Genomic DNA, 26,384 nt, shown 5'->3' with positions numbered 1-26,384 from the left:
TAGCTTGGCCATATCGATGATCCAGTCAGGATGTGCCTAGCTTGGCCATATCGATGATCCAGTCAGGATGTGCCTAGCTTGGCCATATCTATGATCCAGTCAGGATGTGCCTAGCTTGGCCATATCTATGATCCAGTCAGGATGTGCCTAGCTTGGCCATATCTATGATCCAGTCAGGATGTGCCTAGCTTGGCCATATCTATGATCCGGTCAGGATGTGCCTAGCTTGGCCATATCTATGATCCAGTCAGGATGTGCCTAGCTTGGTCCGTGCAGCCTCTTGGCCTAAACTGAAGCATCTCCCACTGGCAAACTAAGGCTCCTGAGTAAACGTATTCCTCCCCATGGGATCCTTTAAAGTTGTGAGCTGTGGTGACCCTTTTAGCTTAAAGAACCTGGGAATTATGATGAAATTGACTTCTGAGGATAAAACACCATCAGATGTGTGTCCTCAAAGTCCAGTTCCCCACCATCCTTTTAAGCTGCAAAGGGTATTATCCTTTTGCAGTTTTAAGTACCATGGAGAGGGGGAGATTGGCGTTTTGATGTATAAGTTGCATACTGCCAGGGAGAAGGTTTCAAATTCCTGTCCAAAGAACGTGACACAGGCTTTGAAAACTGTATATGTAAAGATGTGCATGTGCTCTGGTGTGCCACTTACCATTTTCTTTGTAAACACTGACCCTGTTGAGATATTGAAATAAACTAGAAGGCTCTTGGTTGGTCTTCAGAGGTGAAGTTGTGGCTGCTAGAAGGTTGTGTCTCTAAAACAGATTAGCAGTTACCAGGAATTTAGAATTACTTTACCTTCTTTGCAGTATTCCATTGTAGAGCATTGATCACCCTCGAGCCACATGATCGAATAGGGATGATCCCCTTGTATGATATCTGCTTGCAGAAAGCCGGTGTGGTATAGTAGATAGAATGTCAAACTAGGTGCTAAGCCATGAAGTTCATCTTGAGCCAATCACACTGTCTCGCTCATCTGGACCTACCTCACAGGATTGTTGTGATGGTAAGGGAAAAACCATACCTACTGCCTTGAATTCCTTGGAGGAAGCATGAGATAAAAATGTGCTAATCCATATAGACTGGCAAGATATTTGGGAGGCAGGCTGAACGAGCTATCCTAAATGAGAATAAATCCCCAATGAGCTCTTGTTTTTTTAAAAATTGGCCACATGTTTCTTCAACAGGGTACTTCTCTGTTTCAAGGATTCTTTTCATGTTTCTTACTGTTTACATCTTTGTTTTTATAGACTGTTTTATTTTATGAACTCCCAGTGGCTAGCATAGGTTTCGTTAAAGAAATAAGTGCAATATAAATTTAGTTAAGGAGTTAAAGGGAAAAAAGCAAACCGGCACATTAAAGCAGCAGGAAAACCTAAGTGCCGTCTTCAACCTTCTTAAATGCACGCTGGAATAAAAGGCTTCAGTTTTCCTTTTGACGGTAGAAATAGACCTGACTGTGTTGGTCTCAACTGATGTCTGGAAGCATTTGTTCTTTAAAGGCATATGCATACCTAAACTCTTCCCTGCATGTTTTCAGCCCCGGAGAACAATTGTAAAGCCTGCTCTTAGCTTAAATAAGTTGGGTTGTGGCCTTTGGTGTGGGATCATTCTTATACCGCTTCTCGCTTTGCTGATGCTAAATAAATGCCGAGTATAAGCATTTTAGTTTCCTCTCTGTGTGAATAAATAGGAAATGAAAATCCATCTTCTAATATAAGGTTTTGATATTTCTCTTAACGTTTAATTAGCAAAAACGGAGGGGTGCATCAAAGGATTACTCGGCAACCCGCTGCTTCCCTCCATGCTGCTTCCTTGCAGTTGCCTTCATCCAGCAGAGAAAACGGAAAGCACCGTGTGGCTCACAAGGGGACGTGGAACTCCTGCCATCCCGCGTCGCCAGAGGAACAGCAGCACAGCAACCCTTCTGTCTTGCGCAAAGCTACATGGGCCGTATTTAGGTATCTCATTCAAACATTTGCTTGGAATTTGTAACACACACAATTGCTTTTACTGCGCTGGCAAGAGAAGTGTTGCTTAGTATCCATCATGTGTCAATTTTTTTTTTGAAAATGAGCCAGTTTATGAGCCAGTTTATTTCAAGGAAGAAATATGGGAAAGAAGCAGCTTTGTGATGGGAACCTAAGAATTCTATGCACCAACAAACTCTGCTGCTATTCCCCCTGTTGTGGTGGGAGTTGCCTGGGCAGCAGTGAAATTTGCATAGGTCAGTGCTCAATGCATTGCTTTCCAACGTGGTGGCCATAGGCACCATGACACCTGTGATGTGTTTCCTGGGGCCCACCTGTTTCTTCTGCGAAGCATCCAGCTAATCCTGGTTTTCCTCCCCTTCGTTGGAGTAGGAGGTGCTTCAGAACAGCCCAGGATGCCTCATTTTTGTCTACAGGGAGCAACAGCTGCCTCCATCACAGGAAAAGGCTTGGCGTAGAACCTCTTATCACCTTGATGAACTTCCCAACATTTTGTGATTGGACCTAGACCATGAGCCAGCCATTGTGTGACTGCTCCCACTCATGGCAGCCATTTTATTGTGCTGCCCACTCCCTGTTCTCGAAATTCCAAATGTGCCCTCAGGTTCAACACGGTTGGGCATCCCTGCGTTTGTAGATTGCATTTCCTCCCATGTTCCCATGAGGTGTCATTGACACATTTGGTTTCCAGTTGAATTTTGATATTTGGATAGTGGTGAATGCCAAATTGGCTTGTCTCTTAGACATGTGTGTGTGTGAGTGTGAGAGTGAGAGAGGAGCAACAACTCCCCCCAGTATGGTTTTGTCACACAAATGGCAGCTTTCAAATGGGAACAGGAATTGAGTGCTATGCATCCCTCTAATATTTTCTCTGATGGGATGGATCAGAGTATAGGACAAAAATGATTTTAAGTGCTTTGCTTATGAAATTTCCTATCCTTCAACTGATGATTGAGTTGTAAATAAGTTTGATTAGTAGTTATCCATTTTTAATCCTTCCTTAATAGGGTACAGTGCTGCTAATTGGATATGCTTGTTTCCTGACATTATGTTTCCGTCGTTGACTGATCTTTTTCTTGATGCATTTGCTGATGAGCTTAGTGATTCTTTAAGTGGAGTGGGACTGTGTCTGTAGAGTCAGCATTGATTAAAGGAACATAAGTAGAGATGAGCATGAACTTAAATATGAACCCAAGTTCATGATGAACCGGGCTGGTTCGTGGTTCGTGAACCGGTGGTTTGTCAGAGCCCATTTCTGACAAACCACCACGAACTTTAGGCTAGTTCATTTGGTTTGTTTTTTGGTTTGTCATTGCAGACAGCCTGGTGCCAATCAATCAGTTTCCTAGGCAACAGGGGATGGACTTCCTGCAGATCTTCTGCTGACCCAGAAGTGGCCTTCTGCTGGCCCGGAAGTGACCTCCTCCTGACCTGGAAGTGACGATTTGCTGACCTGGGTGTGACGTTTTCACGAACCAAATGAACTAGTTCACGAACCGAGGCAGGTTTGTGAAAGTTTGTGGTTGGTGAAATGTGACGAACCATGAACTTCACAGTTCACTTTTTTCTGGTTTGTGCCCATCTCTAAACATAAGACAAGGCAAATATGGCTGCAACAAGTAGACACCACTTTACAGAGGCATTTTATGGTAAAGGGGCTTCAGGTCAGGGTGATGTAAACAAACCTGTATCTGCATTAATTTAAGTTTTCAGCAGTCAGTCTCCTGTATATCAGTATAGTCTTTAAGTACCTAGGCACTGCAGTATTCAAATTGTTAAGATCTCTTTATAGTTATTTATGCAATTTATTTTCGAAAAAGAAACTCTTACTCCAGGAAAAGGAGACACCCTCAGTCAAAATAGACATGCTGGAGGCATCGCAAACAGATGCAACCAGTTAGATCAGATGCCTAGATAAGAATCTAGTAATATGTCAGTGCCAAATAAAACCTGTTCTGTACTGTTCACCAGCATAAGATTATATAGCAGAAGCAGCATTACATTATTCTCATGCCCCACATGTTACTAACCTAGTTGTCCCATTTGGCTTTGAAGAGCGTCCTATTTCTTAATTTGTTCCAAAAAGGTATAATCTGACCTGACAGTTGTATTTGTGTTGTCAAGTGTTAACAAGTGTTTTCATGATGATATAAAATACGTTACTATCACTCACCTGTTTGGGGTTGGAATCAGATGGGTAGATCATCCAATCACTCTCCAGGGAGCATTTCTCCAATTGAAGTGGCTCTTTCTCCAATGGAAGAGCCATTTAAATTGGAGGAAGGCTCCTAAGATGGTTTCAAGCCTACACCAAAAGGAAAGGTAGGATATAAATATTTTAATAAATGAACTTTGCTCAGTGGAATGGAAGGAAGGGGGTAGGATCCATCCCAGAATTTATAATCTGTGACTGCTTTAGTTGCCTTGAGCAGAGTGGTTCCTTTGAGATTACTCCACCAATGTCTATTTATGCAGTCAGCAGAACCAAACAGTAAGGCTTTGCATGGTATGTACTGCTTCAGGTTGCTGCAGTGTGTGAAAATGGGGATGTGCCGTGCTCCACAACAGCAACAAAATACTCCCTGAGAAGGGTTGCTCTTTTCCTTGCTAGTTTTCTAGTTTAAAGTTTCTAGTATGCAATCCAAAGCACCAAACCATGCCTCTTGAGTCTGCTTCCAGACATGTGGTTCAGCTGTGTGCGAGTGTTGCATAATATGCCAGCAATGCCAGCCCCCCAGGGCAGAAGTTATATATGTTGTTGGGGTTATGTGGGAGCAGCTGTGGAGGTGTTTGCAACCATAATAGGCCTCTTGGCATTTGTTCAAAGATTCAGACAAAGCAGGTGGTGTGGTCTTCCTAAGACTGTACAGGTGCAGGTGGGGGAATTGCCCATGTGAAAGTTTTCCCACATTAAAAAAAGTCCTTAATGTGAAAAGCGAGCAGCACCATAGAGGCCTTGAGGCTGTCCTAGCATCAAGTCCTATGCTCTGGTTAGTTCTGCTCTCCAGTCATTTTGTGCAGGGCTTTTAAACGCACTTAGTTATATAACCTGGTTTTCAATTCAAGTGCTTTATTTTACAAAAATAAAAGGAAGTCGTTCAGCATACTGAAGAAGACTGACAGCTTTATAGGAGAGCTGCTCTGTAGTTAAATGGTGTATGGAAGCACGACTTTTTGATGGGAATTAAAAGGCAGCACCAGGTAGTTTAACTACCATTTTGTGCCTTTACAAATCTCTTCTTTTTTTTACAACCCTCCAATTATCATTTAGTAGTTAAGTTCTTCACAGCATGGCGAGTGCACTGGCTTCTCCTCCTTGACATTTAATTTAACATGATGCTAGTAATATGTTCCTGCCTATTGCGTCTAGCAAAGAAGTTACCTTAAATTTATTTGTTTAACACTTTCTTTTAAAATCATGGTTCCCCAAGCTTGACATTTTCCAATGTTTATAAATAGGAACAAATAGGATTTCAGGAGTGTTTGATTTTCTTTCCCTCTAGATAGAAACCAGGTGGTGGTTCCTTTCTTCTTGCTTCAGAGAGCGTTCAGTTGTAGGAAAAGTTGGAGCATCTGCCTCCGCTCCCCTGCAGTTTTCATGACTTGACATGGGAGGGCAGCTGGACCGTTGGGGAAACCCACAAGTGTTTCCTCAGTAGGCTTAATGGTGCCTTCTTTGGACTGTTTCAGGTTGGGAAAGTGGTTCGGAGGGCAAGGCCTTTCCCCACGTGGCCTGTAGTCGCAGTCTGATCTGGGTTCTACAGGTGCAGGAATGGAAGGGAATCACCAACTTGTGCCTGATTGTTATACATGATGGAAACCCCAGAAACAACTTGAATACTTTGTAGAGTTTGAATCAGAAATTTTACATGGTGAATAAAACCTCCTTTATGCACCATCATGCATGCAGGGTGCCTGAACATTGCAGATGGGGAGAATGATTGCCTTTAATTATGGTTAATAGGATGTGCTTTGAGAGGGTTATACCCTGCCTCTATCTCCTTTCAAGTCTTGTAAGCCCTACGGTGTTAGCAGAGCTTAATGCCAAGGGAAACCAGTGTGGTGAGATTAGAGTGACAGCAGGGCTTTTTCCCTGCCAGAATGCTGAAACAGCCAGGATCGGGCCTGAAACAGCCAGGATCAGGACCAAATCGGCCTGAAATTGCTGAAATCGCTGCTGGGTGAGGCACTCTCCTGCCCGGCAGCGGGCCTGATCCTGGCTGTTTTGGGCCCGAATTGGGCCAAAATGGGTCCCAAATGGCTGTTTTGAGCCCAAAACAGCCAGGATCGGGCCCAAAATGGCCAGGATCAAGCCGCTGCCAGGCTGGGTAGTGCTCTCCCATGTGGCAGCAGCCTCTTCTAGGCTGTTTTGGGTCCATTTTGACCCTAAATGGCCAGGATCAGGCTGCTGCCGAACGGGGTGGTGCTCCCCCGAGCCGCAGTTGCCCATTCTGGGCTTATTGAGGCCTGATCCAGGCCAAATTCAGCCTGATCTGGACTGAATTGGGGCATCCATGGAGCACAGGAGTGTTCCCGGGGCAGCCACGGATGCGTGATTCCAGGAAGTGATGTCATCGCACAGTCCCAGGAGTGTGTGTGTGCTGCATGCACGTGCATGTAGTAACAGGGGTACCTCCTCCTCCCAGGAGTTGCCCTGGGTGAGAATTCCCCCACCTCTTCCCCCTGAAAAAAAACCCCTCAGTGTCAGACTAAGATCTAAATCAAGATCGGTAGCTGTGTTAGTTTGTCTATAGCAGTGGAAAAGAGCAAGAGTCCAGTAACACCTATAAGACTAACAACATTTGTGATAGGTGAGCTTTTGTGAGTCATAGCACACTTCTTCAGGTACAGCTATCTGTCCTTATATCTTTAAAAGTGAAGTGATTTCAGATGCTGAATGACAGTAGCTGGTGAATGACAATAGCAGGGGTGATTGGATTGGCTGGGATATGCAGAGGATATTCAGAGAAATCAGCACTCGTAATGAGACAGACAGCCTAGATCTTGATTCAGTTCCGGTGGATGCATTGTCTTGAGCTTCGTTATCAGTTCCAATTCAGCAGTCTCTAGGACTAGGATCTGGGAGACCCAGGTTCGAATCCCCACTCTGTCATGGAACTTGCTGGGGGACCTTGGACCAGTCACATACTCTCAGCCTAACCTGCCTCACAGGTTTGTTGTGTGGATAAAACAAAGGAAAGGAGAACAATGTAAGCCACATAGGGTTCCAACTGGAGAGAGAGGTGGATTGTAAATAAATATTTGAGCACTGATACAGATCTTAGGCACAGTGGTGTGTCTTGCTGTGCATTTATCCACGCACCATGGAATGAATTTCCAGTGTGAGAGTAGCATGTACAGTGTAGAAAAGTACTGAGAATTGGCAAAGTGTCTGTTTGTGATAAAGGAGATTTCGTTGTTGTTGTTCTTAGCAAATTGGTCCATACAAGCAGCCTTGCAAATAGAGTTAAAATATAAGTAGAAGGCCATCTGTTATTTCATCAGCCCCCCACCCACCATGTCTATATATATATAAAAAAGCCCTGTGTGTGTGTGTGTGTGCACACACACATATTTCTTGTAATCTGGAAAGAGCAAATAAACAGTTTTTAAAGACATTTTCAGTTTGGACATCTGAACATTATTCTGACTTACCATGTAAACAATTCCCCACCATGAGGGCAGGCGTGGGAATTGGTAGAAATCAGTGCAACTTTATATGTGAGTACTGGCACTTTTTAAAACAACACCCACCCACCCCATGTGTGTATCAATGCTCTGAATAATAGAGCCGCATGCTGTGTTTCTCTTCCTTTGCTGTTAAGAGACGGCTGTATCACGAGGCAGGATGTGCTTGAGCATTTTCTAGATTATTATTTAGTTTGGTCAGAATAATTACACACACAAACCCCATGGAACAGGAAATTTCTCTTGTAAACTTCTGGTGTTCTTTAACAATATTTAATTCTTTCCTTATGATCAGGCAGATTTATAGCAGGGAGTGAGTATTGTGTTTTTAGCATAACTAGTGTATTGCATAATAGGATATGTTGCACAGAGTCTTGCAAGCTTTGGCCAAGAAATTAAATATTGGTGGGCTATCCCTATTTTTTTAGTTATTTTGTGCATTTATAATTAGGTTGTGTGCATTGGATGTCTGTTGCTGAAGTCAGTGGGATCAGTATGTTTACAATGGAGTTTTTGTGCTAGGGCCAACACACATGTAAGGCATTCTAATGCTAGTTTCCCAGTTAGTTTTTTCCAGTATCAACAAAGTAACAAAAAAGAGAGAAGTGAACGTGCTGTGGCACACTTTTTCGGTCATTAAACTTTAAGATCCACCCATTTTTTATGTTTGGCATCTCTGCTCATAATTTGTAGAGAGAAGCTAGTAGGGTGTTTCTCAGGGGCACAGAGGGACAGAGAATGTAAGACTGAAATCATTTGTGACACTTTAAAGGTTGGAATGTGACACTAAATCAGCATTCTCACAGAGCTATTGGTTGATTCTGAAACTCACCACAAGCATGGAAAACTGCCGTTCTTTTTTTCGCCTGTATGCCCCAACTGTGGGAATTCACACATGCTACTTAAAATAATTTTTCAGCCTAATTAATCCCTTTGAGTATAGTTGAGGCTTTTTTACTAGGGAAAACAGGTCTCCTGCTGTAGTGAGAGACCTCCCACCCCAAACTTCTAGTCCCTTGTAGCTGCCTGGTTGCAGCAGCAGAAGAAATGAAGGGAAACGTGAGATCGTGGCAACATCCACATAACTGGAAGTTATGGCTGGAAGTGAGGTCACAACATTGATGAAACATGGTTGTTGGGGGTTTTCCGGGCTGTATTGCCGTGGTCTTGGCATTGTAGTTCCTGACGTTTCGCCAGCAGCTGTGGCTGGCATCTTCAGAGGTGTAGCACCAAAAGGTGCTACACCTCTGAAGATGCCAGCCACAGCTGCTGGCGAAACGTCAGGAACTACAATGCCAAGACCACGGCAATACAGCCCGGAAAACCCCCAACAACCATCGTTCTCCGGCCGTGAAAGCCTTCGACAATACATTGATGAAACACTTCAGCAATCCCCCCCAAATTCTATGGTTTTACCATAAGAGTTTGGGGGGGATTGCTAGAAAGTCATGACAGAGCATGATGTCACTTCTAGTTACATGACCAGAATCCTTGCCACATCCTTTACACAATACAAAGTCCTCATGTTGAGCAATGACACAAGGACTTTGCATCAGTCTTCAGTGGAACTTACGTATCTCCCAGACTCACGTGAGCCCTTTTCTCCTTGTAACCGGGGGCATTTGTGGAAAAGCAATTGCAGTTTTTTCCATTCATGCTGTTTTCTCCTCCTTAACCCCGGGGTACTGCTTTTGGCTCCATTATAAAACTTGTATGCAGCCTTCCAAGTAACATGATTTAGCAAATGAAGCCAGTCCATGGGAGAGTCTGAGCTTAGAAAGGCATGCATGAGTCTGGGAGACACAAAACTCCTGTTGATTGTCTATTACAAAGTCCTTACATTGTTGCTCAATAAATTTAAGGGCTTTGTATAACATTATGACATGTAAAGAGGTCCTAGTTAGAGATGGGCACGAAACAGGGAAAAAACGAACTCTTGAGTTTTGTGGTTCGTCATGTACCATGGACTTTCACGAAATTGTCCCGTTTTGCGAAATGATTCTTTAGGTTCGTGATTCATCAGATCCTGGGTCCTTCATACCCAGAGATGCCAAACTTGACGCAAGTTTGAGAAAAAGTTGAGAAAAAAAGGCACCCTCATTCAACAACCTTCCTAGCAAGAACAAGAGCAGAAAATAAGAAAGAGGCTTTTCAGTCTCTTTTGAAGCAGCGACAAATCCAGCCCAAAGCTCCCAAATCCACTCTGTCTCGCTCCAAATCCCAGCAACAGCTCTTCCCTCTCCCTCTGTCTACTGGAACTGAAAGCAGGAGGCACAGAGTTGTACCTTATATAAGAAACGCTCACATAGAGCAGAACAGGAGCTCTCTGGTTGGCAGACAGACCTGCCTAACAGGGTGTGGAGGGATGAGATTGGTGTTCCCATGGCCACAGAAGGCCCATCTCCCCCCTGCTCATTGCTCTCATAGAACAGAATGGGAGCTATCAGGTTGGCAAGGAGAGCTGCCTATCAAGGTTAGGTGGGCTAAGATTGGGGTTTCCATGGGAACAAAAGGTTTGCAGATATTCCGGGACTAGGTTGCCTAGGGAATCAGTGGGTGGCGCCAGTCTGTCTGGCACCGTGAAGCATTCACAAATCAAACAAATCGGCCCCAAAACTCGTGAATTTCATGAAAAATGTGGCCCCATGAAATGCGTTTTCGCAATACACATATTGGCCTGATTCGTCACAAAATTTAATTCATGTTTTGATTTGTGCTCATGTCTAGTCCTAGTAGCAGCCTGAATAGCCCTGACTAGCCTAGTTTCATCAGACCTGGGAAGCTAAGCAGGGCCATTTATGGTTAGCACTTGGATGGGAAGCCACCAAGGAATAGGGTTGCCAGGTCTCTATACCTCCTGGTGGTGGGGGACTGGCACTTACCTTGTTCCTCTGGCATGGTCTTCCTCATGTGTGAGCTCCTGACACATGCGTGATGACACTTCTGATGTCATCACGCCAGCCACGGGCAAACTCCCATGCTTTGTGTGAGGCTAAATTTTGCCCATTTGGGGCCAGAATTGACCCAAGCGAAGCATGGAAGCATGCCTGCGTCTGGTGCGATGTTACTCCAGGAAGTGATGTCATTGCACCGTGCGTATTCCCAGGGTGCCTGCCAGTGGTGGGCAACCTCTAGGAGGCTTGCCATCTCCTGCCAATTGATTTTGGATTGTTGGGCAACAGAGCAAACACATGGGAGTTTGCCTGTCACCGACAGACACCTGGGAACCCTACCAATGAAGTCCAAGGTCACTACACAGTGGCAGGCTATGGCAAACTACCTCTGTTCATTTGTTGCCTTAGAGACCTTATGGGGTTCCTGTAAGCTGGTGTTCTCTCCCTCTCCACCCCCTCCCCTGCATTCCTGGCTCTAATAGGATATCACAGAACTTTGGTATAGGAATCTTTACAACTTCTGTACAGGAAATTTTTAAAAAGTGATTTGAATCTCCTCCCATTATAATTTAGAGCAAATACAAATATTAGAGCAAGGATAGCTTATGAGTTATAGTTTGTGAGGAAGGGACCTGTTCGAATTGATGGTGTGACCCCCCCCCCAATTTTTTATATGGCTTTTCCTTAGAAATGACTATTTTCTCTCTAATAGTATAATTATTCCATACTTCTTTCAAGAAGTCAAAAAGGCATAAAGAGATTTTTGGCAGTATATACATGTAATTTATATGCAACTGTAAAAAAAAAGCAGATTTTTAGTTGATTGGTTGGGTGGGAATCAGAAATCTAGTTCTAGAAACATTTATATAGGGCTGGAATTTAGAAAATAGTTTCAACTATATAAATGCCTAGTGGTTATATTTGATCTTGGCTCTTAAAAAATTGGTGATGGCACCTAAACAAGATAGACTTTCCTAGCCCCAAATGTTCCAATTTTGAATGGCATCCAGAATAAAAAAGAATTAGCAGTGTTACCTGTGTAAAAGAGCACCCATCGAACGCATTGTTCCTGCCCCAGTTCTTGCTCTTTGCAATCTCCCTTAACCCCTCCCCCCTTTTAGTTATCTCCTGATCACCTTTGATGCCCTCCTGCTTCAGTCTCTCTTCCCCAGCTGTTCATTCTGTATTAGTGTTCTCAGAGTTTGTATTTCTTTATGAAGCAATTTCCACACTCTGAGTGTTAGGAAAGTGCTGGTCTCAAAATGGTTTTGAGGTGCAGAAACAAATGTGGATATTTGTGGGAGAGGAAGTGACTCGTGAAAACATGACGAAGACGCATAGTAGGATGGTAACTGGCACGGAACTGATTAGCAGTTATTATAAAGCCGTTGCATAAATGTATAGGCCACCCACATTTAAATTCTGTGCAATTCCAAAGGTATGCTATAGACAGATTAGGGGGAAAGGTAATATTAGAGGAAAAGGTAACTAAAATTATCCATGAGATGCAATATCTCATCTATGAAGGAATGTTTCAGACTGTGGGCGTTTTTCAAGGTAGAAGAGCAGCAACCTGAAGGCTTGAGGACGTCGATGATTTCCTCGATTGCCAGAATGGCTTTATCAAGGGGGAGAATGGTATGGGGTGGTAGAGAAACTTTAACCCCTTCTCTTCTGTTTTCTTCTTGGAGGCCATGTGGGTACATTCTAAGTTGTCCCCAGTGGGATACAAGCTGCTTACGGGTGGCTTTTCCAGCGAGAAAACAAGAGGAGGCAGAATGTATTAAATCTTCTTGCTCACACACATGGTTCTCTTTATTAATAAAAACAATCCTGGCAACTACATTTGCAAAAGAAAAAGGTATTTAAAATCTCCTTGGAAGGTATAGTTGAGCAGGGCTTTTTTTCTGGGAAAAGAGGAGGGGGAACTCAGTGGGTGGCCCTTGGAGAAAATGGACACATGGCTGGTGGCCCCGCCCCCTGATCTCCAGACAGAGGGGAGTTTAAGGAGGGCAATCTCAACTCCCCTCTGTCTGGAGATCAGGGGGCGGGGCCACCAGCCATGTGACCATTTTCAAGAGGTTCCGGAACTCCGTTCCCCCACGTTCCTGCTGAAAAAAAGCCCTGGTAGCATGGAGAATGAATGAGCAAAAATTTATCCTGCTTAGGTATTATCTAGCCAGAGTGAAACCTTTGTAATTACTATCGATTTTGGTCAGAGAGAGCTAAGTGCATGTTTACTTCTACATTGAAATCGATGAGATTTGCAAGTGTGTAACTTAAGTTGGATTGCTGCCTCTGTTTTTATGTTGAGGGAAACATGCAACTGAAATACATACGCAGTGTACTTAAGGTTTAAAAGGTGATACCTCTTCAACTTACACAAAAAATTGAAGTTAATGACCCCAGGACACCATGATAAAGTTTAGAATAATGAATTCATGAAGGATAGGTTTGGTATGGTTCAGTCCTGTGGAGTTCAATGATGGAAGAAAGGTTGGATAGAAATGAAATAAATAATTATAATGCAGCCATCGCTAAACTGAGGTGAAAATAATATAATAAGAAAGGTAACAAACAGCAGCAAGTGTTCGCATACCATAGACTGAGCTACAAAGAATTTCATGATCTTTCAAGAATAAGCATGTTTCTAATTTCTGTTGAAATGCAGCGTTCTGAACAAGGAAGGTTCCAGAATGTTCGACACACACATTCTGAATGTATTGCCTTACTGAGAACTAACGTATGCTCAATTTGAGAAGAACCATTCTGCGTATTTGGTGTTGGCCTGTTTGTCCTTTTCACTTCTTAAAAAACATCCATGTAACGGTTCTCATACTGCTTATAATCAGCTCCCGGCTATTCTGTAAAAAATCTTCATGTGCAACCAGTTCTGATGAAATTTTTCTCTGGTGTATGCCTCGATGATAGCCCTCTTTGGAAGCATTACCCTAGACATTACTTGATTTCTGGATCCGCTGCACATGCACATATGGAGTAGTATGTGGCCAGTCTTGCCCCCTGAATCCAGATCCCCAAGGAAGTGGGGTGGGTTGCAAAGAAAGTTAACAGGTGTCAAACCAGAGGAAATTCTCCATTGATCCTGTGTTGACATCCAGTTTGGTGTAGTGGTTAAGAGCGCGGGACTCTAATCTGGAGAACCGGGTTTGATTCCCCACTCCTCCACTTGAAGTCAGCTGGGTGACCTTGTGGCAGTCACAGCTCTCTCAGAGCTCTCTCAGCCTCACTCACCTCACAGGGTGTTTTGTTGTGGGGATAATAATGACATACATTGTAAACTGCTCTGAGTGGGCATTAAGTTGTCCTGAAGGGTGGTATATAAATTGAATGTTGTTGTTATTATTTGGCAGGCCATTGAGAATGATGGCATTCTGTATGCTGATTTTACACTCTCCCTCATAATCTGGACTGCTTAAATTCTTTGCTCATCTCAGTACGAAGGCCTTTATGGTTCAAACTGAAATCTTGCACAGAACTTGGCCTGTTTTATTTCCAGAATAGAATATAAGAGGTATCTTGTCCCAGATTGGGGATTAGTCTGCTGATTCCTTACTAATTCTGTTTCCCTCATTCTTCACTTGCTGCTCTGATAGCTGTGGGACACTGGTAGCAGCCTACCTACCAGATGTGGTTTTAGGCTTCCGTGGGATGATTTAAATCTTGCAGAAAGCAGAGATGCTAATCACGTCAACTGTGACATTCAGGCAGATGGTTGGAATCAGATGATGTGGAAAACTTTGGGAATTGCTGTGGAACAAGTGTATCACATCACCTAATGCCGTGAAAAATGTACTGTTTCATGAATGCTTTTCAAAAATTCTCTTTTATTGGTTATTTAACACTTACGTTAGGATTAAAAATCCGTATGCGGGGGCGGGGGCGGGTTTGCAATAAACCTACACTTGCTGCCAGCGTTCAGGGGCCCCTTCCTGTCCCTGAATTTGATTTGAATATTGTAGAGTTGCCATGTCTAAAAATTATGCGGAGTATTCTGAAATGCATCATGCTTTCCGTGAATATGATTGAGAGTCATAATATTTGTATTCTCTTGGTAACCGTTTCTCACCAATTTGTATTCTCATGTTATAACTCTTTGACACACAAAAAATCTCTGAATACCTAGTGTTATACAGCCCTTAAACTACAAGCCCCATGATGCAGTGTAATTGTAAGTAAAACACAGATGCATAAAATGTAAAGCATTTATTTAAATTGAGAAACTAATAGCACTAAATTAATTGATGCGTAGCTGGAGGTTGTTGAAATAAAATAGGCTGCTGTATTTTCTTCAGTGGGCTGACTACCAGTGGTCATCCAATTCTTATCCTATGCTTGCAGTGTTATGCGCGGTAACACTGCTTGGGATTGCACTAGGGTTGCCAGGTGCCCCTGGGAATCAGTGGAGGGTAGGGGGTACTTACTGGTTCATGCATGGAAAATGCTATATTTTGAGCTGAGTGTTAAAAGATCGGCCCTGGCGTGTCACCATCACTTCCAGGTCATGCTGGAAGTGATGTCATTGGCCAGGAAAGTGATTGAGTGTATGCTTATTTCTCCGGTCTGCCTCCTCCCACTGATCAGTTGGTGGTTGGTGGACAGAGGCATAAATTGTTGGGAATTTGTCTGCAATAAGCAGGAACTGGGCAGCGTGAGATTGCGCTGTTAGAGAGGTTTGAAATTGATGTTTTTAATTTTTTAATTTCATTTATAGCCCATTTCCCCCCCAGTGGGGATCCAAAGTGATTTGCAACATTCTCCCCTTTCCATTTTACCTTCACAGTAACCCTGTGAGGTAGGCTGGGCTGAGTGTGTGTGACTCCCTCATGATCACCCAGCAAACTTCTGAGGCAGAGTAGAGATTTAAACCAAGTTCTTCCAGGTCTAACCACTATACCAAGCTGGCTGTCAGCTGATACTCTTTTGTAGACATCTTCTAATTTACTCTCAAGGAACATTATGCTATTGCTTTCTTGACTTAGAATCATAGAGTTGGAAGGGGCCATACAGACCATCTAGTCCAACCCCCTGCCCAGTGCAGGATCAGCCTAAAGCATCTCTGACAAGTATTCATCCAGCCTCTTCTTGAAAACTGCCAGTGAGGGGGAGCTCACCACCTCCCTAGGCAGCTGATTCCACTTTTGAACTACTCTGACCGTGAAAAAGTTTTTCCTAATATCCAGTCGGTACTTTTGTGCATGTAATTTAAGCCCATTGCTTTGCGTCCTACCCTCTGCTGCCAACTGGAAAAGCTTCTTGCGCTCCTCCAAATGACAGCCTTTCAAATATTTAGAGAGAGCAATCATGTCCCCCCTCAACCTCCTCTTCTCCAAACTAAACATTCCCAAGGCCCTCGGCCTTTCCTCGTAGGGCTCAGTCTCCAGACCCCTGATCATTCTCGTCTCTCTCCTCTGCACCCTCTTGATTTTGTCCACATCCTTTTTGAAGTGAGGCCTCCAGAACTGCACACAATACTCCAGGTGTGGCCTGACCAAGGCAGTGTATAGAGAGGCTATGACCTCCTGCGATTTCGATGCTATGGCCCCTTTGATACAACCCAAGATTGAATTAGCCTTTTTTGCCACCGCATCACACTGACTGCTCATATTTAGTTTACAGTCCACTCTTACCCCAAGATCCCTTTCACATATACTGCTGTCCAGAAGTGTATCCCCCATCCAGTATTTGTGCTTCCCATTTTTGTGGCCCAGATGTAATACTGTGCATTTGTTTTTGTTGAATTGCTTCCTATTCACAGCTGCCCACTTCTCCAGAGTATTCAGGTCTTGTTGAATTTTAATTCTTTCTTCTTGGGTGTTTGCTACTCCTCCCAATTTGGTATCATCATCAAATTTAATGAGCAGCCCTTCCACTCCTTCATCCAGATCATTGATAAAATATTGAAAAGTACTGGTCCCAAAACTGAGCCCTGCGGCCCTACATTTCACAAGTCTCAGGCCCTACATAAGTTGGCCCTACATCTCACAAGTCTCAGCCGAAAGCCTAGAGTGCCACTCAAATTGGCAGCTTAGTGTTGTCGGAGTTTCTTGAGGCATTCTGACCAGCTGATAACACCACATTGGAAGGGTATACAAAACCATTCCTTACGAACCATATATATATATATAGAGAGAGAGAGAGAGAGAGAGAGATTATTATGAGTAATAAGTAATGGTTATGTATACTAATCATCAGGGCTTTTTTTCTGGGAAAAGAGGTGGTGGAACTCAGTGGGTTGCCCGAGGAGAAGGGAGAGTTTAAAAATCCCTGGTGAGGAAAATTTTTGTTTACTCCTTTTGACTAAAGCTCTGAAAGTTTGAAAGCAAAAAGCTTCTAATCCACCTTCAAGAGATTGACTTGATTGGTAACTGTGAGTTTTGAATATATGTCCAAATTTTGTGCTGCTGAAGAAGAGGTTAGCTATATATATGCGGTTCCTTATGTACAGCATTAGGTCGTTAGTGACAATTGTGCTTGAAAAGTATTCTTAAGTTTATAAATACTGAAAGGTCACATAAAGGGCCCAGTCCACCACAGATTAGTTGCAACTGAATTCAGTTGAAATCAGTGGGTTATAGCAGCAACTGAATTTTGCCTGGATTGTGCCTGAATTATTCAGTTCTTAAAATAGACCAAGACAGCCTTTGAACTAACTTTTTTCCTTCAGAGGAATCAAGATGCTTGTCATTTTAATGCCTATGAAGTGTTACTTGATTGGTGACTGGAAATGTCAGAATCTAATAAGAAGCTTCCATGACATTCCTAATGATAAAGAGAAAGTTCAGTGCTATAGCATATTGGCTCCTTTGGGTAGGCCAGTTAATTATGAAGTGTGAATAAGACGACAGAATTTCTTAGTGCCTGGGCGATAGTTGTAAGCTCTCTGATCCGTAAATAAGATCATTCCCCAATAGTCTTTTAATGCTACCACTACTCTCTGACGATATTCATCAGCATGGTAAATACTGTAATAATCCTTTTCTTTCGCCAAGATGAAGCCAGAATATAGGATGTTGTTGCTTTAATCATAGCTGAAAATGTGTTTGGCATTTCTGGGAGAGTTGTAATTGGATTTCTGGAGTCTTTCACGTAGTGAACTTTTTACTTTTTTTTTGTTGACAGAATGAGTGTAGGAATTTGTGCATGGCCCTTTTCACTCTTTATGGAAATACTCTTAAACGCACAGAGAGACCATTTACTAAAACACAGAATAATAGAAAGGAGACTGGACGTCCATGTGTTGTGTGAGGTTAACAGTGGCCAAGGGATAGAACTAGCTGAATTGGGCCAAAGGTTACAGTAGTCCAGCATTCTGTCTTCAAAGCAGCCAGATGGATGCTGTTGGGAGGGCTTCATAGTGATGGTTGTCATTTGTCCTTAGCATTAAGCAGTCTGAGATACATCCCTTAGAGCACCATATTTCTGCATTCGGTGCATTGTATACGGCTACTCTGTTTCACCGATGGTGGAGCTTTCTACCTTTCCTTATGGTGGCAGAGAGCTACTTATGCTGGTATGAAGATCGTTTCTCCCTAGGAAAGTTCTGCCATCAGTGAAGCAGAGTCATTGCGTACAACCCAGTATAGTAGGGAGCTAGCTTGGTATACTAGTTACAGGGTTGATCTAGGATCTGGAAGATCCAGGTATAAACCCTTACTGCATCATGAAGTTTGCTGAGTAACTTTGGGCCAGTCACTTTCTCTTAGCCCAGCTTACTCACTGGGTTGCTAGGAGGTTGAAATGGACGAGGCAGATGTATACTGTCTGGAGCTCCTTGAATCTCAGGAAGAAAATGACTCAATAAACAAAACATGGTGTTCAGTATGTCCACCCTCCAGGTATCCGTCATGCTGTGAGAGCCTCTTACCAGCCACTTTGCTGAACTGGGGCGAACTTTTTCACTGCTGGGAGGATTGGTTGTGCAAGCAATCCTAAGTATATCTCCTTAGAATCCTACGTGGGTCTATCCAATGAGGCTTAGTCCTAGGATAGTGTTCTTTGAATTACACTGTGTATTATGCTGTCAGGGGGTAATGTGGCTTTTGCCAGAATGCTGCATTAGATATCCCTATCTGTTTATCTGTCCTTTACATTTTAACATGTTTCTCCTTCTGCTAAGAGTTTGGGGCAGAGTATGTGGTTCACTTTCACTTTTAGCCTCACAACATCTTAGTGAGGTAGGTTAGTCTGGGAGAGAGTGACTGACTGGCCCCAGGTCACCTGGCAAGTTTCATATCTAAGAGTCAAACGAGACGGTTGCCTTTTAAAAGAGTTGGCTCTGGGTTTCCTACAGCCACACAGCAGCGGAGGAGAATGGCTAGTAAAGATTAACCAGTTTGTTGGGGCTCAGAATGCTGCCATGAGGTGGGGGTGTCTCCTCCCCCTGCTGTTTTCCATACTGAAACAGCGTCGGGGAGGTGTTACTTCCCTGTTTTTGCTGTTCCATGTGCAATATTCTTTCCACATCTATGAGGAACCTGAGTTGGGTTGAAAACCTGGACCTAGCTCTTAAAACAAAACAGTGAATGTCTAATTTGGCTCTCATTCAGGGATTTGAACTCTGGTCTCCCCAGTCCTAAACTGGCACTCAACCTATAGCACCCCTCTGGCTTGCATATGGGGTGAAATGATTCTGAGAGTTCTGAGGAGCAGCTTTGAATTGGACACATTTCCTCTGATTTGTGGCCCCAGGGGTTGCTGATGTTCCAGCCTTGAAAAGTTTAACCTTTTTGGTGTTGCTCAGCAGAAATCAGAATGGCTCAGTAAATTGTTTCTGATCCCATGGAACAAAATAGCCTGTATGTGGAGATGATTGGCCCAAAGTTCAGGGGTTGGGAGTGGGAAGAAAAATTAAGCTCCCAAGTGACTGAACGGTATTGATAAGTAGAAAGACCATATTGCAAATAGTGTGTGAAGAGCTGTATAAACTCGTCCTCCCCCTCCCCCTCCCCCTCATTCTAATGGGAAATAATGCTGCAGGCAGAAATAATTACTGTAGGATAAATCAAAGGCATGCTGTTGGAACATCTTCATAATGAGATACAGCAATTAGTAACAGCTTTGTTTTAGTGGCATGCTAGCATCATGCCTCAGAATTTCTTTGATGTGCTGCTATAGATAATATTGGCGGGAAAGGAACAGGAGCTGCAGACATTACGAGTTCTGAAGTTTAGGCAGAAGTTGGCCTCTGACAATGCAATCCTGAGCGTGCGGGAAGTAACTTGGTTAAGATTGGGCTGTATACATTAACATTTGTACTAGACATTGGGATGACTTTTATCCTTGGTGGTATTTTTCGAACAGTGGAGAACCCTGGATCTCCTTGGATGCTTATGGGAGGAGTGTGTGTAAGTGGGTATCTTCCAACTTCCTTGAAAGGCAGCTTGCCTTTCACTGCCAATTGTTCCCTGAAATGCGCAGCTGCATGTGTTTGTGTCTGAGCAATAGTGTATCTAGCTTCTTGAAGGAGATAAGTGTTTGGAAACCTCTTATCTTATGCTTGGAGCATTGGCTATAACCAGGGACAACTGCATTTGATTATCGCTGGCTTTGATAGAAGACAAAAATAGGATGGGTGTTATGTGTTGGAGACAGAAGAGAACCCCTTCTATCCAAGAATGATACAACTACCTTTGTATGTCTTAGATGTGCCAGAAGCTGTGATGTAGTCCTGGTATTCCCTTACACTGATGCTGTAATTTCTACCCATGAGTTAATTGCAGTGCAGTAGCTTAAAGGACAGGGCTGTCTTATATATTCTTTGCACCCCACTTATACGAATCTCCTGATCATATAAGGCATCTGAAGACCATTAACTTATGGCATTGGCATATGGCTGTCTTGGAACAGCTGATTAGCTGGACAAAAATTGCCAAACCATGAGATGCTGGGACTCCTTTTCCTTGCTCCCTCACCTTCCTTCCTATTACAGAAACATAGCTGCATTTGTTCAGTCTAAGAGCTGTTGGTACATCTATTAAAGATTTGCTTGTCTGAGCCTGTCCAGTATCTCTTTCAATCAAAGCCAGAATCAACCAATTTTCTGCTGAAAGGTATAGTTGTTGGATTGGATAGCAGAATATCTTGTACCTTCTCTATTCTGTATACCTTCCAGTAAATACCAGAAACAGTAGGTGGTGTTTTGTGTGCCAGCGCTTTTTTGTGTGTTTTTATTAGCCTATGAACTGTATTGTTGTGCTGTCATTAAGAACCGGAACAACGATGTTGCTATCCTTCCATTAAATTCCAGTAACTTGCAGCAAGGTTTTTGTCCTTGTGTGGTTTGCTGTAAATTCTTTTGTTAATGAAGTGAAACATAGCTATCAGGTGCAGCGTTATCAGTTTGTTACAACAGGAAACTTACCAAAGAGACACGGAACATTTAGCGTGAAGCTTCTGCCGCTGGCTCAAACTTCATAGGGTTGGTAGGGATTTGGGTTGCTGGCTTGGAAAGAAGTGTTCTTCCTTCACTGGAATGTTTTAACGGTTTTCACAGATGCAAAAATGCTTTTAGGCTTCATTTGTCTTCCAGCAACTCTGTAAATTAGGATCTTCCCATTCTAAAATGTCTAAAATGTAGGAACTGCAGGTGGGGGAAACGTGCTTTATATGCATAGGATTGCATAAAGTCACTTAATACTGAGTTAGACCATTCGCTTATCAAGATCAGATTGTCTGCTCTGATAAATATTGGTTTTAAACAGAGGCCTTTTACATCACCTACTGCCTGATTCTTTTAAGTGGAGGCCTTGGGGACTCCTCTGCATGCCAAGCCGGTGTTCTTCCACTGAGCTTCAGCCCCATCTAAGTAGGATCCTGTCTCTGAAAGTTCACACCACAACAAACTTACTAGATGCATGAACGCACGAAGCTGCCTTACGTTAAATCTGACCATTGGTCCATCAAAGTCAGTGTTGTCCACTCAGAATGGTAGCACCTCTCCAGAATCTCAGGGAGATGATCTTCACCTCACCTAGTACCTGATACTTTTAAACTGGAGATGCTGGGGATTGAACCTGGAACCTACTGCACGTGAAGCAGATATTCAACCAATTGAGCCACAGCTTCTCCCCAGCTTAATGTTACCTTAAGATATTAAGCTGTATATCCCATGGCTAGGAAAGAGATGCTGAAAGAATACAAGTGTGGCTGGCTCAGCAGATGCCCAAGCGAAAGCATCCTGGCCCTGCTGTTCTTCCTTGCAATTGCTGCCCATTCGAGCATCCGTCAAGTGAGTGATGACAAGTGAGAGGGAGTCTGAGCCGTCAGAATGACGTGCTTGCTCAAAGGACTTGGGAAGGGCTTTACATAGAATGTCATGATTGATCCATGATAGCCATGAACGAGAACTAGCCAGGCCAAGGAAGGTAAAAGGTTGAGTTGACTCTGAGGCTTTGGCAGAAGGAGCAGTCTGTAACCTCTCTGAGGATTCCCAGCCACTTTGCCTGTTGTAAGCCGGTTAAACTGGACTTTGAGACGTTCGCCCAGCTGCTAATTCAACTAGTTTTTCTCTTGCCAGTCAGCTGCATCTTCAGCAGGGGATCCACGCTTCCCCCTGAGCTCTACCATACCAGAACTGGACACAGTTCCTCCGTGTCACCTAAATGAGTTTGATTATCCACTGAGAACCAAGTGAGAAGGTCTGACAGCCACCTTCAGCAGGTCTCTGAGGAGGCAGCATATACATTTTCTAAACAAACAAACAAACAAACAAACAAACAAACAAACAGGACCCGAGCTGGTTCTTAGTAATGTATGCTTGGATAAGCAGTTGGAGAAAAGTCTACCTTCTTGTTCTACCAAGAAGACATTAGTATTAGTCCACCTTGAACATCATGCTACAGATGAAGGTATCTATTGACTGGAGCCACCCATAAAAAAAGTTCCTTTCAAGTAAACCAAATTAACACATCAGGGAGAAAAGTTTGAACTTGACTTGCACTCTGTTGTGCTAGGTTTTCTACATGCATGCAGGGTTTGTGTGTTCTTGTTGCATACGGGAGCAACTAAAAATATGATCCCCCCCCTCTGCATCTGAAGCGATATGGTCCATTTCAGCCCCTCTATACTCTCCAGCTGTTGAATGTGTAGACCAGCCTCTACAAACAATTTAAAAGTGTGATAAAAGCAACCTGAGCTTTAACTCACTAGATCCTAAGGGCTTGACTAAAGTGAGAGAAGAAGGAGCAAATGGAGCTGGGTGTGGTTGGGAGTGAACTCTTTGGCTCTTCGTGTCAAAAGTTCTGGCATAACTGTATGATCTTGGCAGCGCTAGTAAGACCAGAGGGAGCCTTACGTTGCCAGAGATTGGATTGCTTTCTTTCCAACCTTTACCATGTCATAGGTAACGTGATGGACCTTTTAATTTACTGCAAAAATAGAAAATTCTTCACCGAAAATAAACGTTTTCCATCTGTGAATGGATAATTTTTATCCCTTCCAACATCATGAATGGAATTGTGTCTGTCATTTGGGACAAGAAAAAGGAGGAAATCATGCTCAAAACTGTTTATAAGAAGCTGCAGAGCTTTTCCAAATGAAAAGAAGGGAGGGGAACTTGTTGCGGTTTCTGGGTAGCATTTCGGCATCTCGGAGAAGCCTGCGCAGCCGACTTCATTTCATCTGACTCCACTAAGGGAGTTTGTTAGATTAGAATGTCAGATTAGAGCTTTCTTTCGGGACAGGAAAGGGCTGTTTTCCTGATACCTTTGGCACTGGCCTCCATTTAACTGCTTCTGGAGTGGATAATGGCTTGTGGAAAATAGGGAGGGCTTTCATTTTAAACAATATACCTGGAAATAGCTTTCAGGTTTGCATCAGCCCTGTTTGGAAGCAAAGAGCCAAGCAATTGTGGTCACTTGTCTAAAGCTATTTAATGGGAGATGCAGTTTTTCAAACATGGCCTCATTCTAAAACTTGCAATGATAGGAAACAGAATATAAGCTAGAGGGCTTTCCCAGGCTCTACTGCTTGAGATCTTTTTACCAGAAATGGATTCCGAGGCCTAATCTGTGCAACGCACGCGCTTCACAGCTGAGCAGTGGTCCCTTTCCCCCTGATTTGGAATTAAACGTGCTCACATTGCCTGCTGTGCCAACTCTATTATGAACCTGGATGTTGCACCTGCATGATGTATTATTCCACTGGCATTGCAGACTGGTATGCTGTTATGTCTGGAGAAAAGATTTCTAGGCTAGCTTTGACATCCATCCTGATTGGCCAAACAAAATGAGATTTTTGATTTAACTTGAACATTTGCTAATGTGCTCGGTCTGTTGAACATTAAGATGACACACTGGGCTGTATGCCACACTGGGAGCCTCTGGCTGAGGAGCGGCATATGTATTTTTCAAATGCTTATTGAAATGTGTAACACATATTCAGGATACAGTTCTATGTTCCAAGTTTGAATATGCTGAGATACAAGAATGAGCTTTGATGAGCATGCTCAGAATGCCTTTCTATATTTCATATTCAAATCTCATGTCGATCCCATTCCTCACCATGTGCATTTTTTAAAGGTTGAATGGAAAAATGCCAAGGATATTGCATGAAATACCAGTCTTGAAAACAGAGTTGGGACAGCTCAGCAAGGACAAATTTTCCATCCAAAGTTAACATACCAGTTTGAACTCTTCACATCTATTTTCAGGGCTAACTGGGAAGATGTAAAGCACACTGCACTGAAATTTCACCTTTGAACACTGAGATACTGGAATGAAAAGTAACACATCTGTAACAAGATTCTCTGAAGTTCTGACACCAGCTAGACTCTTACTTTCAAAAAGAAAGGGCAAGATATAAAATGGATTGCAACGTCATAGCCAAAGTGAAGCTCCTCAGATAATCTCCTTTACTTCTTAATCAGAAAAGGGCTGTTTCCACACATCCTTATGGGGATGTCCCACTTGTGGAACACTGGCGCCTATGTTTGCGAAACAGTTGCAGGCTGTTTGGTTTCTGTTTTTTCAGCGCCTTTTCTGGGACTGTGGGAAAGCACGGTCCCAGAAAAGGCACTGAAAAACGCAAACTAAGCAGCCTGCAACCATTTCGCAAATGGAGATGTCTGAATTCATGGGGGGAAGTCACTAGTGTTCCATGAGTGGGGCTTCCGTATAAGGACGTGTGGAAATGGCCAAGGAAACCCCTCCTCCTTCATCTGAAATAGTACGGCTCAGCAAAACTCTGCTCTAACAGTAGTTCAGTAAATACAAGTTGGGCTGTGAGTTGGGAAGATGGCAACTATACCCAGGTCCAATCAAGGGATCTGGAAACTTTTCAACTGTTACCAGTTGGCCGTGAGACTTTCTGGGGGGAGAGAGAAGACTTTGATACAAGGCTCATGGCAGAGTTATTCAGAGCAAGATTGATGTGTGAGATTTGCTTTTAGTGTTGGGGGGAGGGATCCACTTGAAGTTCCAGCTTCCTGTTTCTCCCACTGACTTTTCACACTGATATTGGAATGCTTTATGAGCATTCAGCATGGTTTTGTCAGTCCAACAAATAGCAGGCCTACCCACCCCATATCTTTGTGTATGAATTAAGAGTCATTAAGCTCTTAAAGGATGTTTGGTCTTTCCCCCCTCATTTCACTTTGGCTTGTATCCTGAAGAGTATAGCACTGATAATACTTGGTATATTATTTCCTGTCTACATGAATATATTTCCTCTTGTGTGTTGTGCTCAACAGACCTAAAAGAACGAATGTTACACGAGTCATTGATTTTGTGGCATAGATCTTGTTGGTTTTAAGACTTCTGTTATAGAAAACTGTATGCATGTGGACTGCTGTATGTTAAAACACCTTGAGAAGAAACACCTTTTTATTTTTAAAATGTCTTCATTTTCTGTGCATAGTCTTAATGCCCACTCAATGCCTAAAGAAACTGCTCGTATGATTGTGTATTAGTGGGGAAAAGCAGATGGTGTGGGTGAAGACCATGTGCAATTTAATGTAGAATTCATTTCACTTTAGAAATGCAGCAGAAGGCTGCCACTATCGTAGACATCTTCGGCGCGGTTTATCTTGTCAGTAAATATTTAATAACATCGTTTCTTGCTAACACAGCCCACATAATTTCTGTTTTGCAAATGAAGCCTATTTTCCTTGGTATTGAGAGTGTGTGGGAAGTAAAGAGATGTTTTGGGGCCTGGAGAGCTAGTTCAGAATACTTTTGCCAACTGTTCTGGTGACTGAACAAGGTTTCCAGACTCCCACACAATTCCCAACTCATTGCTCCCAGGCTTTTTGGAAAGAGCTGCTTTGTGAATTTGGAATAGCACAAACTATTTAATTCCAAGTCTTTGGGACCTGATAGTTAAAGTCAGTTGCTTATATGTATGGCTATTTGTAGGACTGGCCGTGCTTTATAAAGGGAAGGGGCTGCAGATTTTACTACTGTGCTGACCTGCATAGCCCAGGAGATCCTGATCTCATCAGATCTCAGAAGCGAAACAGGGCTGGCCTTAGTTAGTAATTGGATGGGAGACTTCCAAGGAAGATGTCCAGGGTTGCTATGCAGAGGCAGGCAATGGCAAATCACCTGTTAGTCCCTTGCCATGAAAACATCACCAGGGGTCGCCATAAGCCAACTATGACTTGAGGGCAGGATTTTGTTTTTTTATTTCCAGGTAAAAGGATCAGGCCTTTACCCAAGATGCAGGACAGCTGCTGTCCATCAGCAAAGGCAATACTGACCTTGATGGACCAATAGTGTGGTCTAATATAAGTCAGCTTCATGTTGTTGTGACTAGTAAAAAAAGATTTCATCCATTAACTGACTAA

The 26,384-nt window shown here is 43.2% G+C and overlaps 1 protein-coding gene across 1 annotated transcript in view; it reads left to right on the top strand.

Annotated features, from left to right (window-relative positions):
* The window catches only part of TMTC1 (transmembrane O-mannosyltransferase targeting cadherins 1), a 178,159-nt gene that overhangs the window by 25,208 nt on the left and 126,567 nt on the right, over positions 1–26,384 (top strand). Inside the window, exon 5 of the mRNA XM_054989117.1 lies at positions 1,761–1,970. Within this exon, the coding sequence (XP_054845092.1) occupies positions 1,761–1,970 (210 nt within the window). The remainder of the gene's footprint in view (positions 1–1,760; positions 1,971–26,384) is intronic.

Source organism: Eublepharis macularius, chromosome 9 (assembly GCF_028583425.1).
Source record: "Eublepharis macularius isolate TG4126 chromosome 9, MPM_Emac_v1.0, whole genome shotgun sequence".
NCBI classification, from domain to species: domain Eukaryota; kingdom Metazoa; phylum Chordata; class Lepidosauria; order Squamata; family Eublepharidae; genus Eublepharis; species Eublepharis macularius.
This window is presented reverse-complemented; position numbering and strand designations above follow the sequence as displayed.